Source organism: Notolepis coatsorum, assembly GCF_963971535.1.
Source record: "Notolepis coatsorum genome assembly, chromosome: 18".
Taxonomy (NCBI): Eukaryota; Metazoa; Chordata; class Actinopteri; order Aulopiformes; family Paralepididae; genus Notolepis; species Notolepis coatsorum.
In genome coordinates, this window is record NC_140182.1 from 28,010,274 (window position 1) to 28,028,835 (window position 18,562).

Genomic DNA, 18,562 nt, shown 5'->3' on the forward strand with positions numbered 1-18,562 from the left:
CCATCTGGGCCAGCCGCCTTCCTGGTGTTCACCTGCATAAATGCTCTTCTCACACTGTGTACCGTCAATGAGAGAGCGTCCCTGCCCCCCCGCGGATGCCCCCCCCCCCCCTCCACAACAGCCGGCGCACCAGTGACGTCACTAGCCGTTGGGCTAGCAGTGCCACTGTTTGCACCAAACCGCGCGTAGAAGGTGTTGAGCTGGTCCGCAAGGGAGGCGTCGTCGCTCCCCATTGAGGGGGCGCTGACTTTGTAGTCAGTTATAGCCCTCAGTCCTTGCCATAAGCCTCTTGTGTCGTTCTGTGCCATTTGTGTCTCCATCTTGTCGGCATACGTCCTCTTAGCAGTTTTAACAGCCTTGCGCAGAGTGTAGACTGTTGTCTTGTACTCTTCCATGTTTCCTGACTCTCTGCCCAGGTTGTAAGCAGTGGTGCGAGAGTTCAGGGCTGCTCTGATAGTACTGTCCACCCATGGTTTCTGGTTTGGGAACACCGTCGCCTTCTTTGTGGGGACAATACTATCAGCCAGCGTTGTTATGAATGACACCACAGCGTCTGTGAACTCGCTGACGTCACTGGTGCTCCTCTCGAACATTCCCCAGTCGGCAACGTCTAGTGCGTCCTGAAGCGTGGCCTCCGATTGGTCGTCCCATTTTTTTACCTCACGTGACACGACGGCGTCACGTGATCTCTGTGTGTTCGTTGCTCCCGCTAATGGTGGGGCCGGTACAGCCTTGTATCCGGCTCTGAACGTGGTGTAGCAGTGGTCGAGTGTATTTCCTCCCCTTGTGGAGCAGACGATGTGCTGAAAGAAAGACGGCATGACTTTTTTCAGATTCGCCTGATTGAAATCCCCGGCTACGATCATGGCTGCGTCTGGGTGCTTGATTTGGTGAGTGTTCAGGTGGTCGTGTAGTTCCGCTAGCGCCCTGCCGACGCTCGCCTGGGGTGGAATGTACACTGCAGTCATGATCACTGCAGTGAACTCGCGTGGAAGATGGAACGGGCGACATTGGATCGTGAGGTGTTCCATGTCGGGAGAGCATGAACGGGAGAGTATCTTCACCTCCCCGGGGCTAGTCCAGCCGTTGTTGGTCATCAGGCAGAGACCCCCGCCGATGCTTTTCCCGGAGGCTTCTGTACGGTCCGCTCTGAAGATGGTGAAGGAGTTGGAGCGAGAGATGCTGTGATCGGGAGTCACTGATTTCAGCCAGGTCTCCGTGAAACACAGGATATTGCATTCCTTCATCTCTCGCTGGAATCGGACCCGCGCTCGTAGATCATCCATCTTACTCTCTAGCGAACATGCATTCGCCAGGAAGATAGATGGAATAGCCGGACGGTAAGCAGATCTTATTAGTCTTAATCTGATCCCGGTCCTCTTCCCCCTGTGTTTCTTCTTTGTCTTACGGCCGTCTCCCGCGTCTTTGTCTCTTCTGATATCCATTGGCCATTCTTGGCATGATAAAGTGTCTCTAAACTCCTCTTTGAGTCCGGAGTTTAGGTCAATAAGTGACTGGCGGTCGTATGACGTCCCCGCCAGTGATGCTTCGATAAAAAAAGTAGTAAAAACAAACATAATAACAAAAAATGTGCACATTCGTTGCTGAGCAAAACCCACGGCGACTGACTCGGGTCACGCCATGTTATTATCCTGCACACAAAAGAACACAGTCCAGTGGCTATTATTATTACATCAGGGGTCACGTTATATGGTCCTTTAAAGTATCAATTACACCATTGGTTAGTTTATTTTTAAATGTATTTATTTTAATTACCCTCAATACCTTAAACAGTATATGGTACCTTTCATTTCCAATTATCAACTTCGTCATTGTACTAAATACTTTTTTTCTGTTCCAAAAAGTGTTTTATGTTTAAAGCCCCATCCGACTGGAATAGTCTACCTGTCCACATCCGTTAAAATATCATATTTTAAATTGTTTAAAACTATGCCGTCCTCTCACTGTGAAACGACCCGTTCTGGCTTTTGACCTCAACATCATAACAGATATATGAACCCATTATGTGCTATGTGTCTTTGCTGTTGTTGTTGTTGCTGCTGTTGTTGTTGTTATGTTACTGTTGTACACTTTTATTTTTTTTATTTGGTTGGTGTCGTTTATTCTGTTGTTGTTGTTGTTTTTGCTATAAGATTGTCAACATATAATAATTCTGTATTTTGCCCCATTGAAAACAAGATGGTTCATTTATCAATTTAAAAGGACCATACCACTCTTTTTGACATGTGGGTTCCTTCCAAGTCATTCTTGCCTTTGATACATAAATCAAGGTGCCCTTCTATTCAAATCAAATCAAATCAAATCAAATCAAATGTCTGATGACCACAAATTCAGCTTGTCTGAACGTTTAGGAGTTATGGAGTGATGTAGTTATCTGAGAAGTAAACAAACCATCTTTTGTGTGTAAGGAAACCACACCTTAACCCTTTCACTACCACACTACGGTTAACTGTCTGTAGTGTGGTAGTGAAAGGGTTAACCGTCTGTAGTGTGGAAGTGAAAGGTTAACCGTATGTAGAGTGGAAGTGAAAGGTTAATCGTCTGTAGTGTGGTAGTGAAAGGGTTAACCTTATGTAGTGTGGTAGTGAAAGGGTTAACCGTCTGTAGTGCGGTAGTGAAAGGGAGGCAGCCCCCACTCTGCCTGCTTATTGGTGAGTCTGCTGCCTCTATGGAGCATGGCAGAGTGGGTGGTGAGTCTGCTGCCTCTCTAGGGAGCATGGCAGAGTGGGTGGTGAGTCTGCTGCCTCTCTATGGAGAATGGCAGAGTGGGTGGTGAGTCTGCTGTCTCTCTAGGGAGCATGGCAGAGTGGGTGGTTAGTCTGCTGCCTCTCTAGGGAGCATGGCAGAGTGGGTGGCTCGTCAGCCCAATTAGACTCACCTGGGCATTGAGAGCTGCCCGTCTATAAACGTGTCTCTGGTTAGTTAACCTGCTCTCTCTCTTCTCCATCTCCTCTCCAGGTTATCCACCACACATTGAGTTAACATTTTCCTACTTACACCACACCACACTTCACCATTCACTCATCCATACACTGCATTCATCGCTGATTCTTATCCATACATATTCATTGTTTATGTAAGTGATTGTTTGTTATATAGGTTTAAAATTAAATAAATTATATTGTTAAATTGCTTTCACGTGTTGACTCCCTTTTTGTAACAATAGACCCGTTTGTCTAACTCTGCAGCCCGACTGCTAACCAGAACCAAAAGGAGAGGTAAGGTAAGGTACATTTTATTTGTATAGCGCTTTTCCAGATTAAAATCAGTGCTTTACAGGCAGTAAAAAGTTAATCAGAATAAAATAACCACACATGTTACATCACATACAAGATTGTAGAATACTTCAAAAACTTACTTAATTAAAATACAACCACATACACAAATGTTACACCACATACATGATAAATTAAAAGCCTGACTGTATAAAAAGCCTGACCTGATTTCACACGGTAGCTGATTCCATAGCTTGGGTGCTACGACTGAAAAAGCCCGGTCACCCTTGGTTTTTTGTTTGGTCCGGGGGACGACGAGCGCTCCCTGGTCGGAGGAGCGGAGAGCCCTATTAGGGCAGTAAGGGGTTATAAGCTCACCAATGTAGCTTGGGGCTTCACCCTTTAAAGCCTTGTAGGTGGTGAGCGCAATTTAAAAATCAATCCTGTATTTTACAGGTAGCCAATGTAGCGTGGCTAATACAGGGGTAATGTGTTCTCTGCGTTTGGTTCTGGTTAACAATCTGGCGGCCGCATTCTGAATGGTTTGAAGTTTAGCCAAAGCTGCTTTGTCAAAGCAAGTGAACAGAGAATTACAGTAGTCAATTCGTGAAGAAATAAAGACATGAATAACCTGTTCAAGACAATGATATGGGATATTGGGGTGCAATTTTGCAATATTTCTTAGTTGGAAAAAACAAAACCGGGTTAGTGACTTTAAGTGCTCGTTAAACTGCACTTAACTGATCAAAGATGACCCCCAGATTTCTTGAGCTTGGCTTCAGGTAAGCGGCTAGTGGACCAAGTGCAGTTACAACATCAGCTTTTTGTGTGTCAGGCCCGAAGTATAGTAACTCTGTTTTTCCCTTATTCAGCTGTAAGAAATTACTATCCATCCATGAATTGATCTTGGAAAAACAATCAACAAGAGCTGATATAATATATAGATAGAATATAACTGGCTGTCTTCAGCATAAAAATGATAGCAAATGGCTTTAAATGAGCTGATAAGAGAGAGCACATTAGTCCAGTCTTAGCTGCTTTACACTGGCTTCCTGTAACAATTAGAATTGACTTCAAGGTCCTTCTCCTTACATACAAAGCTCTAAATGGACAGGGACCTAGCTACATCGCCAACACTCTAATAAATTGAAGGCCAGCAAGAACACTGCGATCATCAGCTGCTGGACTACTAGAGGCTCCCAGAAAGAGTCAAAAGAGGATCGGTGATGCAGCCCTTATCAACTACGCCCCAAAACTATGGAACAAACTACCCAAAAACATCAGGGAAGGTACAATTTACAGTAAGGTGTAATGAGGTATGGGTTGTAGTGCAAATTCTTTACCAATAAATATAAAGTGTGTTTAGGTGTTCTAAAGTGTGTAAAGTGGGTGCTGCAGTGAGTTGTTTGTTTAAATTGAGTGTGTGTGTGTGTGTGTGGATGTGTGTGCTCTGAGTGCATTTGATGGTTGTTACATAGTGTTATTGTTCGTTGAGCATCCTGATGGCCTGGGGATAGAAGCTTCTTCTGAGTCTTTGCAGGGCTATAACTTTTTAAATATTATAGCTATATCGGTATTACTATGGCCCATTCAACATCGGGTATCCATCGTTCCGGATGTGGGAACGTTATATTTTTTCATTCATACATTGTCGGGTTAATACCGTCGTGAATATAAGTAGTATACGTTTTTAAGGTTTTCTGCAGTAATTCCTAAAACGCAAGTTATAGGCCCTGACGCATATGATAGATTATCGATTGGCGTTTCTTTCCTATACACGCTATATTAAAAAATTCAAATGTATATGATCGGTATACATTATGCTTCATCATGCATGAAGGAAAGGGGGGGGGGGGTCGTTTATAATTCCTTGTTCGTCAGTAGCGTCTTTTTTTACTATGGGTTGATACGTTGATCAGATGGATTGCCATGAAATGAATAAACAATCGGGCTGAGAATAACGTTAGTTTCCTCTTACCGTTCGCCGATGAGACTGGAGGAAAAATATTCCAATTATTTGACGTCGATCTGCTAGATCCATTTCCCGTTTGTATGACGCAATAAACGCCGAAATCCTATTGATTATTGCGTTTCGAAAGCGATCCCAATGCACTCGAGTGTGTTTCTAGATCCACGCTACAAGATATCACTGCCGGAGGAATTTCCTTGATGCACCGAGCGCCACTTCCGGTTTGGCTTGGAGTGTAACTCACCCGACATCCACCAGGCGATGGTATTGAGACGTTACAATATCAGACAGGGTCCAGCTGCAGCAGCGGAGGGAGGCTGGATGAATTCTGAATGCCATGGCAAAAAAAATTTATATTGATCCCAAAAACGAGTTAACTCGTTTCTGGCGGACAGCGCATGGCGGGCAATAACGAGTATACTCGTTTTTGGCGTCCAATGTGTTAAGGACCGTCCACGTATATATACGTGTTTCGGTGCCATGCGTTGTGGACCAGAGCCACGTATATAGCCGTGGCAAGTTGTTATTGTTTTATTCCATATTTATAACGCTATTAACGTCCGCGATCGAGATGCATGACCTACCCACATATTTGATTTTCGAAACATGCAATACCGGCCAGATCCTCTTAGGGGCGCCATCGCTCCACTGCAGTATCATTGAGGGCGATTGTAAAAAAAAAATCTTTTACAGTCTGTGTGAGGATTGGTTCATTCCCCGCCACACGCTTCTTAAGGTACTGTGATGATTGGTCCATTCCCCGCCACACGCTTCAGGAGCGATTATCAATTCCATCACGCACCTGTCGTAGTTTGTGATTAGCGCTCCAGAGGCTTCATATACTGGGACCTTCTTTCAATCGATGTCGGGTCGTTTTGAATACTACTGCTTCTGCCTGCTTTCCCCCCGTTGTTGTGCCTCGTCTACTTTCCCTCCAGGACATCTTTGGATTGCCGCTGGTGAATATCTTGATCCTCCGTTTGGAGCTGCGCCTCGTTGCCCGCTTTTGCGCTTTGGTGAGTTTTGGAACCAAACCCTTTTTGGATTATCTGTTTTGTGTGTTTGGATAACACTGAAGAGTATCGTTTTTGTTTGCACTGGACTCAGCTAAATTGTGTGTTTTGTATAACACTGAAGAGTATCGTTTTTGTTTGCACTGGACTCAGCTAAATTGTGTGTTTTGGATAACACTGAAGAGTATCGTTTTTGTTTGCACTGGACTCAGCTAAATTGTGTGTTTTGGATAAACACTGAAGAAGTACCGTTTTGTTTTGTTCTGGACTCAGCTAAGGGAGGACTGAACTGCACTGCCTCTGTGTACTGTTGGACTGTTGTTGATCTCTCTCTCTCTCTCTCCGTTTCCACTCCGAGTTGGAGCTGGGAGTATCTGCAGAGCCGCAACGGCGTCTACGCCGATTCCCCACCTCTAACACCGGGAGGATCTGCAGAGCCGCAGATAACTCTGCCGAAGGCAGTCTCCTTTTTTGTTGTTCAGAATTGTTACTTGACTCTTTTTGATTCTGTAAATAAATACGCCCTAGTGTTTGGCTAACTCTGAACTACCTGTCTGTGCCGTGCTGTTGAGGTCGGTTTCAAACCCTAACAGTCTGTGGGCGGATCATATGAGCCTCGATTCCAAACGAAGACCCTCCATCTTTGATCCCGTTACCGAACGCATATTTCAGCCTGGAATAATGGGATTTATGATTAGCCAATGGACATATCGATCTACCAGAATCCGATGACTAATGAAGAAATGCTGCCGGCGATCACATGGCCTGACGGTAGGATACTATTCCCCCAAATTACAGCTGGATTGGACATTGTTTTAAAACCTAACGTGATCGATCACTGACATTGGCTACCTGAACGCACACTATATTGCTAATCAATAATACTAATCAGCGTTCCCCGCCGCCCCCATTTCATCCATAGATGCTCTGTAATAGTCCGGATGCTACGCAGTTTGTTTTATTTCATTCGTATATATACAGCAGAAATGGCGTTTGATATAACGGCGCCAACGTTTAGCCTATTATCTAGCTTCCTGGAAAAAAGACGAGACGAAAAGCACGATAAACCTTATATTCACGACGCTATAAAATGACAACCAACCGTTAGATTTTTATTTTCTTTAAGCCATTATGAAGGCACGGTTTATGCACTCAAGTGACAATGAGAATGGACAGATAGCAATACTATAAATTATTAGCGATTCACTGCTCTGTTGTAAATGTTATTGTATATTTTCATTGAACTATTTTATCACACTTCTTACTCTGTCTATTCTATTTTATTATTAGTATTACTGAATGAAACCGTAAACAGAGGCCTATTGGGATGCTAGATCCTAATTCATGTTAACTATGAATTGAAAATGGGGGACCCTGATGTAAACAAGACAAACGTCTTTCTCTGGTCTGCATCCCCTTAACAATTGTGTGTATTGAGCCGTACTGTATTGTACCCATTCTGCAATCTGTTAAATAAAGTTTTCATTCATTCATTCAAAAACTGTGATTTACCTTACCTTGCTACCTCTCTATCTTTTTTATGCTCGTTTATGCCTGTAAATTTTACTGCTGTGAAGCACTTTGAACCGCAATTTCTGTATGAAAAGTGCTATACAAATAAAGTTATTATTATATTATAACAGCATTGAGGCACAATAGAGCAACTTTTCAGAGGAATAAATTGATATTCAGTCAATATTTGCCAACATAGCGGTCTCGACTCCCGGAGTCAGCATTGCCTGCGGCTTGGCCCGATCGTCATACTAACTCGTTTGGCTGAGTTAGCGGGAGGGAAGTCGAGGGTGGTAATCTGGCGTTGTGGACAGGTCTGGGCGCCTGCTCAGCGAAAGGCAGGAAATGGTGAAGGCAGCGTGACCTCCCACACGTTACGCTTCACCAATGAGAGTCCTCGCTGCCAGGTGAAAAGAGAGCCACTGGCTGTCTCCACATGTGTCGGAGGAAGCTTGGAGGAACATGCGCACAACAACCAGGTAGGGGGGGGGGGGAATTGGCATAACGACTAAATTAGGGAGAAAATTAGAAAATCAGGCAGAGAAAAAGAGGATTAAGAAAAAAAATTTAATAATATTTGCCAACATGAGCTACTCTCTCATGAAGCCAGAGACCAGAGACGTGGGGCTCCGGATGTCAGTCTGGAGCCGCAACATTAACACTTTCCATGCCGGCCGTGTTTTCCTTTTTACCCCCTTGAATGCCGCCACCCACTTCAATGATATAGCACTTGCATTTGTGAACGCATAATCTATGTCTTAAATTATGGCTATGTGTCTAATCTGGCCGTCGCTTATCAATGACTTGTTTGCAGTCAACATTGTCGAAATGGATTTTTTTTTTTTTTTTTTTTTTTTTTTTTTTTTTTTTAACACTTTGGTTGCCTTGGGTTAAATTAATGATATACTGTAGTGACTACAGTATTGGTTCGTGTTCATCTTCTGACTATGTTGTGTAGTGGGAGGGAACTAATGATCTGGCACCGGGCGCCAGAGGGGACATCTATTTAGGTTGCACGGGTTGTTATTCATTCATGGCTGTGCTGGGATTCATGTACTGGTGTTCTTGTTTACTGACGTGGCTTTGTACATTAAACAAGCATTACGTTACCTCCGTTTATTCCTCTTTCCTCCGGGCACTACACTGGTGACCCTGACGTGGATTTTTGTTACGGCGGATTGTGTACAATAATCAGCGACGAACATTCTTTCAAAATGTCCGGACGAGGAAGACGTTCTGGCCATCGGCAGCCATCACCGTCCCCTGTCAGGGAAGCGCAGGGTGCGCGCGCGCCCACGATCAAACTACCTGAGTTCTGGGAGGCGGCTCCGGCTGCATGGTTTGCTATTGTGGAGGCAAACTTCAACAAGAGCAACGTGGATGACGACGACGACCGGTACAACCACACGGTGGCAGTGTTGGGCAGCTCCACCGCAGCTCGAGTGGTGGGTTTTTTGTCTGATCCCCCGGCGACGAACAAATATGAGCGCCTCAAGACCCTACTGCTAGATACATTTGAACTGTCCGCTGCAGAGAGGGTGCGCCGCTTATTTTCTATGTCGGAATTGGGAGACGAGAGACCTTCTGCCCGCATGGAGAGGATGCTGAATCTGCTGGGGAGAGAAGACCCCATGATCCTCTTTACGGAGCTGTTCATGCGCACGCTGCCGGCACAAGTGAGGATGGCACTGGCCAACACCGACATCGTGGGCCCCCGCGCCCTGGCCAGGGAGGCGGACCGTTTCGTTTTGGCCATGCCTCAGCGGTCCACCGACCTGCTCGCTCCCGCGACCGCCCCGCCACCGGACCGTCGCAGGAGAGCGAGGGATGACGCCAGGCCTTCTGGTCAGCACGGTAACGCAGCGGGCCATTGCTTCTTCCATGCCACGTTTGGCGCCAAGGCCAGACGGTGCCGCTCACCCTGCACCTTCGGACCTACGGGAAACGGCGGGGCCGGCGCTCAGTAGTGGCCCTGAGCGCTGGCGTAACCAACAGGCTGCTCTTCATCCGAGACACCGCCTCTGGTCGCAGTTTCCTTTGCGACACGGGTGCCCAGTGGAGCATCATTCCGGCAGAGAGGTCGGATGTGGCAAAAGAAGAGCGCGGTCCGCAGTTGGCGGGCGCGGACGGCACGCCCATCCGCTCTTACGGCACAAGGGCGGTGGACGTATGCTTCGGAGGACAATGTTTTTCGTGGGATTTTGTCGTTGCGGCTGTCACGTTCCCCCTCCTTGGCGCGGATTTTCTGTGCGCCCACAACCTGCTGGTGGACGTGGGGAACAAGCGCCTGGTCAACTCGCAGACTTTCGCTTCCTTTGCATGTACGCAGGGGGAGGCCATCTACGGCGGGTGGTCCAATACACTCGCCGAAAGTGACCAGTACCTTCGGCTGCTCGCTGAGTTCCCCGACCTGGGCAAGCCCACTTTTTCCTCGCCCACGGTGAAACACGGGGTGGAGCACCACATTGAGACCAGTGGGCCGCCCCTCTACGCCAGGGCCAGACGCCTCAACCCGGAGAAGCTGGCCGTCGCCAGGGCGGAGTTTGCGCACATGGAGCGGGTGGGCATCGTTCGGCGCTCGAACAGCCCTTGGGCGTCTCCCCTGCACATCGTTCCTAAGTCAGACGGTGGGTGGCGCCCATGTGGGGACTACCGCCGCCTCAACGACGCGTCCAAGCCTGACCGCTACCCGGTCCCGCATGTCCAGGACTTTGCGGCGAACCTGGCAGGCAATCGCTTCTTCTCGAAAGTGGACCTGGTACGGGGGTACCATCAGGTGCCGGTGCACCCCGAGGACGTCCCCAAGACGGCCGTCGTCACGCCCTTTGGGCTTTTCGAGTTCTTGCGAATGCCGTTCGGCCTGAAGAACGCGGCGCAGACCTTCCAACGCCTCATGCACTCGGTGCTCCGGGACCTGCCATTCCTCTTCGTCTACTTGGACGACATCCTCGTAGCGAGCGCCACTGAGGAGGAGCACCTGTCCCACCTCCGAACTCTGTTCTCACGGCTCAGCCAGCACGGGCTGATCATCAACCCGGCGAAGTGTGAGTTCGGGCGGGGCGCCATCGACTTCCTCGGGCACCGGGTCTCCGCAGAGGGGGTGACCCCCCTCCCCTCGAAGGTGGAAGCTGTCGCCGCGTTTCCGCGCCCCCGCACAGTCAGCGAGCTCAAGGGGTTCATCGGGATGGTGACTTTTTATTATCGTTTCCTCCGCCACATCGCTCACATCCTGCGGCCTCTGTACGACGCCCAGAAGGGCAAGACGATGAAGCAGCCGGTGGACTGGACGGCGGAGCGGGTCAAGGCTTTTCAAGACACCAAGGAGGCCCTGGCCCGTGCGGCCATGTTGGCCCACCCCTCGCCCTCGGCGCCCACCGCTCTCACCACGGACGCCTCTGATTTTGCTGTGGGAGCGGTGTACGAGCAGTGGGTTGGGGACGCCTGGCAGCCGCTTGCCTTCTTCAGCCGCCAGCTGTCGCCCAGGGAACAGAGGTACAGCACGTTCGACAGGGAGCTCCTCGGGCTGTGGCTTGCTGTCAGGCACTTCCGTTTCTTGCTGGAGGGACGAGTTTACGGCCTACGTGGACCATAAGCCGCTCACGCACGCCATGTCCAAGGCGGCGGAGCCGTGGTCCGACCGCCAGCAGCGCCAGCTCGCCTACGTGTCCGAGTTCACCACGGACATCCAGCACGTTGCTGGGAAGTCCAACCAGGTGGCAGATTGTCTCTCCAGAGCGGTGGTCGGTGCGGTGCAGCTGGGTTTGGACTACGTCAGCATGGCTGCGGACCAGGCCGCCGATCCTGCCGTCCAAGCTCTCAAGTCGTCGGACACTGGACTGCGCCTGGAGGAGGTGGTGTTCGGTGACGCGGGGGCTACGCTCTTGTGCGACGTCTCCATGGGTCATCCACGGCCGGTGGTCCCCGCCAACTGGAGGCGCCCTGTCTTCGAGGCCATACACAGCTTGTCTCACCCTGGCAGGAAGCCGTCCTCGCGACTGGTGTCGGAGAAATTTGTGTGGCAGGGGCTCAAGAGGGATGTGAGAGCCTGGGTCGACACGTGCACCGCCTGCCAGCGCGCCAAGGTGCATCGGCACATCAAGGCCCCCCTGGAACAGTTCTCTGTGCCCGAGCGGCGGTTCGACCATGTCAACGTGGACCTGGTGGGACCGCTGCCCCCCTCGCACGGATACAACTACCTTTTTACCATGGTGGACAGGACGACTCGCTGGCCGGAGGCGGTCCCACTCTCCTCAACGACGGCCCCCGACCTGGCCCGGGCATTCATCTCGGTGTGGGTCTCCCGCTACGGCACCCCGGCTGATCTCTCCTCTGACCGTGGCTCACAGTTCACTTCGGAACTGTGGGCGGCGGTGGCGGAGAGTCTGGGGGTCAAGCTCCACCGTACGACCGCCTACCATCCGCAGGCAAATGGGCTCTGCGAGCGTTTTCATCGCTCCATGAAGGCCGCCCTTCGAGCCAGCCTCACGGACGGCGACTGGCTGGACAAGCTCCCGTGGGTCATGCTGGGGCTCAGGACGGCGCCAAAGGAGGACCTCCAGTCGTCGTCGGCCGAGCTGGTTTTTGGACAACCGCTACGGGTCCCCGGTGACTTTATTCCCAGGTCGACAGAGCCCTGGTCTGCCGCTGCTCAGCGCGCCTCGCTGCTGGACAGCGCCAGGACTTTCGTCCCGGTCCCGACTACGCAGCATGGGGTCCCTACGTCGAGGGTGCCCCCGGAGCTGCACTCGGCGAGGTTCGTGTTCATCCGTCACGATGGCCACAGGAATCCGCTACGCCCTCCTTACGACGGACCCTTCCGCGTCATCGAGGCCAGGGCCAAGAACTTTGTGGTCGACGTGGGGGGTAGGCCTGAGTGTGTTTCCGTGGATCGCCTCAAGCCGGCACACTTGGACCTTGAACTGCCCCTGGACTTGGCCCTGCCGCCGCGCAGGGGCCGGCCCCCGGTCCTGCCTCCCCTGCCACGCCGGGGCCATTCCCCCCTGCGACCCCTCGGACCCCCCGCCGCTCGTGAGCGTCTGGTCACTGACCCCCATCCTGCTCGGCAGGAGGATGTGACGGACGCTGTCACACCCCCTCCCGCACCTCCTGACGTTACCTACAGTCGTAGGGGCCGGGCCATACGCCCTCCTCACCGTGAGGATTTCGTATATTGAGGTGAACACTGGGGGGGCTGGTGTAGTGACTACAGTATTGGTTCGTGTTCATCTTCTGACTATGTTGTGTAGTGGGAGGGAACTAATGATCTGGCACCGGGCGCCAGAGGGGACATCTATTTAGGTTGCACGGGTTGTTATTCATTCATGGCTGTGCTGGGATTCATGTACTGGTGTTCTTGTTTACTGACGTGGCTTTGTACATTAAACAAGCATTACGTTACCTCCGTTTATTCCTCTTTCCTCCGGGCACTACAATACCATAGATTGCCAGCGCTATTTGTCTATGGAGAAAGTCCCCTTCTTTGCAGGGCTATAACTTTTTAAATTCTATTGCTACATTGCCATTATTAGGGCCCATTCAAAGTCCTATATGTATTGTTCATTGTGTAGCAACGTTAAACTTTTTCATTCACATATTCATAGTAAAGTATGGTCTAATGTATAAGTATGTTTTCATCTCTTTCTGCAACTTTCTCCAGAACGTGATATATAGCCCCAAATGCATTATATTGATGATGAAATACAGTTTGATGGCAATCAGCGCGATATAAAAAATTCCAACTAGACGTACTTCTAGAAGTTACTACACGTCATCTGATGTTGACCGGATGGGCGAGGGGGCGCTTATAATTCCGTGGGCAGCGTTATACCAATCATCTAATGTGGGTCAACTGTTGATAAAAGCAGTTAGTATCGAAGATGGTAACGTTACACGCTGAAACTCACCCCAGTCTCCGCGCGCCGTTGGGCGATCATCGTCGAGTAGAAATTTTATCATTATGGGATATATTATTACCCGGTCCATCTCCAGCTTGTATAATGGTATATACGTCCAAATCATGTTGTTTATCGAGTTATTGGCAATCGATCGCTATGTAGAGTGACGAGCTAGAGTGCCGGAACCTATCCCGAGTGGCCGGAAGCAATACGGACATCTAGCACAACCTCTACTGCGCTTCCTGTTAAGCGCTTGCGCCGATCGGCCACCAGATGGCGCTCCTGAACCGCCAGAGAGCTCAGTGGGTCCTGCTGGTGAATCTCAGGCCAGCGGAGGGGGAATATGAATCCGATTCCAGATTTTTGAAATATTGATATAAGGACGCTGTACAGCGTCCCCCGGCAACTTTAGCATGGCCAGCAATGACGCTGTAAAGCGTTTTTAGGCAGTCAAAGTGTTAAATTGGTTCATTTCCGTTTGATACCATTTTGAAAATCGCTAGTTTTTTTTAAGTTTGAGGAAAATATAAAGATTCTATGATAATCGCCCTTTACTGGAATATTCTGGAATACACAAAAAACGTTGTAATTTTTCGGCCTATTTATGAATCGTTTTCAAATAAACGCTAGATTATCGATAGTATATGTTTTTTTTATCTACTTTCTCCCATTTTCTATTTTTCTCCCATCCCAATTTCGTATCGTCCAATTCTACCCTCCCCTGTCTCGAACGCTGTTAGGCCATGCCTCCCACAAGCTGGCTGCAATGTGGACGAAGCCTTACATCACGTGTCTCCTCCGGTACTCGAGGAAGCAGCCGTTGCATCTTTTCACCTGCACAGCGCGATCTCTCAGCGGCGGGGGTCTGCGTGGGAGGGACACGCCGCCCCCATCGCTTCCCGATTCTGCTGCGCAGGCGCACCAACCGACCTGTAGGAGTCGCTGTCCACAACGTCCGATCCCCACCCATCAGCTTTCCCACCCCTAACACTGCCAATTGTGTTAGTATGAACGACCAGCCAACTGATAGCAATGCGGAGAGCTGAGCTCGAACCCAGCGTCTCCTGCATTGGTGGCGAGCGCCTTGCCCACTACACCACCTAGCCGCCCCATATCGATAGTATATGTGTACTTATGCACGCTGGGCTGAAAAATCTATTCTCTCATTTCCTGATCAGCACACACACACACACACACATAGGGCAAACGTTGATATCTCTGTGAAAAAAGTTCTGATTATCCTAAGACTGGTAAAATAGATTCCTTACCTCAGATCAGATGTTCTCCAAAAAGATTATTCCAATTCCTGATCGCCATTCCAAATATCGATCGCATTTATTGATCCAACGCTGCGTACTGGAAATATGTATTCCATGCTGTTCTGATGGTCCACAATGAATCCGAATGTCTCGGGTGGCTTGCGCGAGAAGTAAAATGAGGAAACTGGATTCCCTTCCCCCATGTGTTTTCATGCAATCCATTACAAAGGGGTGCAGTACCACAGGGAGACGATAGGGGGCGGTATTTTCCCAATGAGCTCAGAGAGAGTTTGCAGCACTAACGTGAGACTAGATTGATGAAATATGAATTCAAATCGCTAATAAAAAAACAAACGACATATCGCGTCGTTGGTCCATGAGTCCTTGTGGAACAAAATAAATATCGCGGGACGTCTGTTGTTAGATGCCATTCGTCAAAAGGACACTCATTTCACTGTTAATAAGATTTCCAATCAATCAAACCAATAACAACCGCTCACTTCACTGTTAGACGGCATGCTTTGAAGCAACCTATTCAAAATATAAATCGAGGGAGATTATGTCTGTCACTGGCCATAGATGTGAGTCTTCCCTGCAATCCTATTGGACCCCAAATTTTGAAGACAGGAGAAATTATAGCATGTTCTCGCAGGCTCATCTGCGCAAAAGCGATTGCAGAAGGTGCAGAAGGTTCTGAGAATTTTGTTCCAGCTAAGAGGCAAAATAACGACCCAGATACTCTTTTCACAAACTGCACTATAACCGGAATGTTACCATCAATGTAAATAAACCACAATCACCCTACAAAAACAGTACTGTATTTGTAAATGTGGTATGTCATAAATGTCTAGATGTAGCAGTACTGTCTATCTGTATGTCATGTATGTCATATATGTTATGATGAATTGAAAATGGGGGACCCTGATGTAAACAAGACGAAAGTCTTTCTCTGGTCTGAATCCCCTTAACAATTGTGTGTATTGAGCTGTACTGTATTGTACCCATTCTGCAATCTGGTAATAAAATGTTCAATCAATAATTCCAATAATAATGGATTGGATTTATATAGCGCTCTTCATGACACCCCAGTGACCCCAGAGCGCTTACAGAGTCCATTATCGTTCATACACAGTCATACCGGTGGTGGTAAGCTACAATTGCAGCAGAGCTGCCCTGAGGCAGACTCACGGAAGCGTGGCGAATAATCATCGCCTACGGCCCCTCCGACCACCACCAACATTCATTCACATGCATACACATTCATACGAGGCAAGTAGGTTAAGTGTCTTGCCCAAGGACACAACGGCAGTGGGATGGACATGGGCTTGAGCGGGATACGAACCACCAACCCTTCGATCATTGGACGACCCGCTCTTCCCCTGAGCCACGCCGCCCCACAACAATAACAACCGCTAACTTCATAATTAATCTGTATCGCAACCGAATCACGGATTTCGTCGAGGCAGGTAGCATTATGTCGGGGAAAATGAAATGAAATAAACAAATGTGAATTAAAGAAGTTTAAAACGAAGTTTGGCCTATTAAATTGTTTAAAAAGCCTATAGCCAATGACGTATTTTAACGCGACTGGCGAGGACTGCGAGAGGGGGAATTGAATTGCAACCGTGTACAAGCAAAACTTTGACTGTAAACGGCGTCTAACCTGACTGCATAAACGCAACGTCCATAATGTGTTTATTGTATAGCAATAAGGTTGGATGAATTCGGCAATTGTATAAAGATGTAAGCACTGTCTATCTGTAATAAAATGTTCAATCAATCAATCAATCCCATAACACCCGCTCACAGATGGAATGCCTTGAAACAGCACTGCTCACGGAGGCAACGTCTCTTTTAATTTTTTTTAACTACTTTTTCTGCGGATGGTTGTCAATAAATCTTCAATTAATGTGTGTTTATTGTATAGCAATAAGGTTGGATGAATGCACCGGTTGTATAAAAGCCATTACACCACACGCAGTCGTGGGTTATGGGTCTAACGACCACCCCTAGGCATGGTCTAATTCTCATAACACACTCCTGCATGTGATGTAATGCTTAATTACAAACTGTTCGCCTGTTTTACTGCAACACTACTATCACCGACATCTAAGAAGGGAGATCCCCCCTTGAATGGCCCTTCTAAGGTTTCTCTCCTCCACATTACCTGTGGTGCATTTTTAGTGGGTTTTTCCTTACCTTCGCGTGGGGTATGTCTGGGAGTGTTGCATTTATTTTGCCTTTTTTTTTTTTTTTTTTTTAACTTTATGGTGTTTTTGTTTTGTTCTTGACCTATTGTGATGTTTCTTCTTGACTTGTTTAAAGAAGACGTGTCCGGCCCATGGGGACATTAACGTGTGTTGTCGGGCCTTACAAATACATTTGATTTGACTGTCCATGAAGCAGCGCCAGACTTAAATACCTGATGACATCACACATTCGAATTTTGTGCATTGTTTGACCCCAGTGTAGTGTAGCGTAGCACTGTACCTGTGTTCCAGAGATGTACAGCGAATGGAGCAGCCTGCAGTTCTCTGCCAGGGCCAGCAGGGCGGCGTCTCCCACAGAGGAGCACTCCCTGAGGGACAGAACCTCCAGGCCCCGGCAGCCCTGAGCCAAGGCCCCTACGGCCCGGTCCGTCACCAGAACACACCCATCAAGCTGTACCACCTGGAGACCAGGACACGAGGACGCTACTGCTGACACACCTAGAGAGGGGGGGGGGGGGGAGAGAGAGAGAGAGAGAGAGAGAGAGAGAGAGAGAGAGAGAGAGAGAGAGGGGAGGGGGAGAGAGAGAGAGAGAGAGAGGGGAAGAGAGGGGAGAGAGGGGAGGGGGGAGAGAGTGAGAGAGGACAGAGAGAGAGAGAGAGAGAGAGAGACAGAAGGGAGAGAGAGAGAGAGGGGGGAGAGAGAGACAGAGAGGGGGGGAGAGAAAGACAGAGAGGGGAGAGGGAGAGAGAGAGAGGGGGGGGGGAGAGAGAGAGAGAGAGAGAGAGAGAGAGAGAGAGAGAGAGAGAGAGAGAGAGAGAGAGAGAGAGAGAGAGAGAGAGAGAGAGAGAGAGAGAGAGAGAGGGGAAGAGAGAGGGGAAGAGAGAGAGAGGAGAGAGGGGAAGAGAGAGGGGAAGAGAGAGGGATAGGGGAGGGGGAGAGAGAGCGACAGAGAGTGAGACAGAGAGAGAGAGGGGGGAGAAAGAGACAGAGAGAGGGGAGAGGAGAGAGAGAGAGAGAGAGAGGGGAAGAGAGAGGGAGAGGGGAGGGGGGGAGAGAGAGCGACAGAGAGTGAGACAGAGAGAGAGAGAGAGGGGAGAGAGAGACAGAGAGGGAGAGAGAGAGACAGAGAGAGAGAGGGGGAGAGAGAGACAGAGAGAGGGAGGGGAGAGAGAGAGGGGGAGAGAGAAATGGGAGAGACCAGAGGGGGGGAGAGAGAGACAGAGGGGGAGAGAGAGACAGACAGAGAGACAGAGAGAGAGGGGGGAGAGAGAGACAGAGAGGGGGAGGGGGAGAGAGATAGAGAGAGATGAGAGAGAGAGAGAGAGAGAGAGAGAGAGAGAGAGAGAGAGAGAGAGAGAGAGAGAGAGAGAGAGAGAGAGAGAGAGATATGAGAGGTCAGATAAAGAGGGGGTGGATGGGAGAAGCGGAGAAAAAGATGGAGGAGAAAAAGAGGGAAGGGGGCAGAAGA

At 49.1% G+C, this 18,562-nt stretch overlaps 1 protein-coding gene across 3 annotated transcripts in view; it reads right to left on the bottom strand.

The window, feature by feature from the left end:
- The window catches only part of amn1 (antagonist of mitotic exit network 1 homolog), a 160,138-nt gene that overhangs the window by 27,014 nt on the left and 114,562 nt on the right, over window positions 1–18,562 (bottom strand). For all 3 annotated transcript variants that reach the window (XM_084335452.1, XM_084335451.1, XM_084335453.1), the window contains exon 4: window positions 17,374–17,591. In XM_084335452.1, coding sequence (XP_084191578.1) covers window positions 17,374–17,591 — 218 coding nt within the window. The remainder of the gene's footprint in view (window positions 1–17,373; window positions 17,592–18,562) is intronic.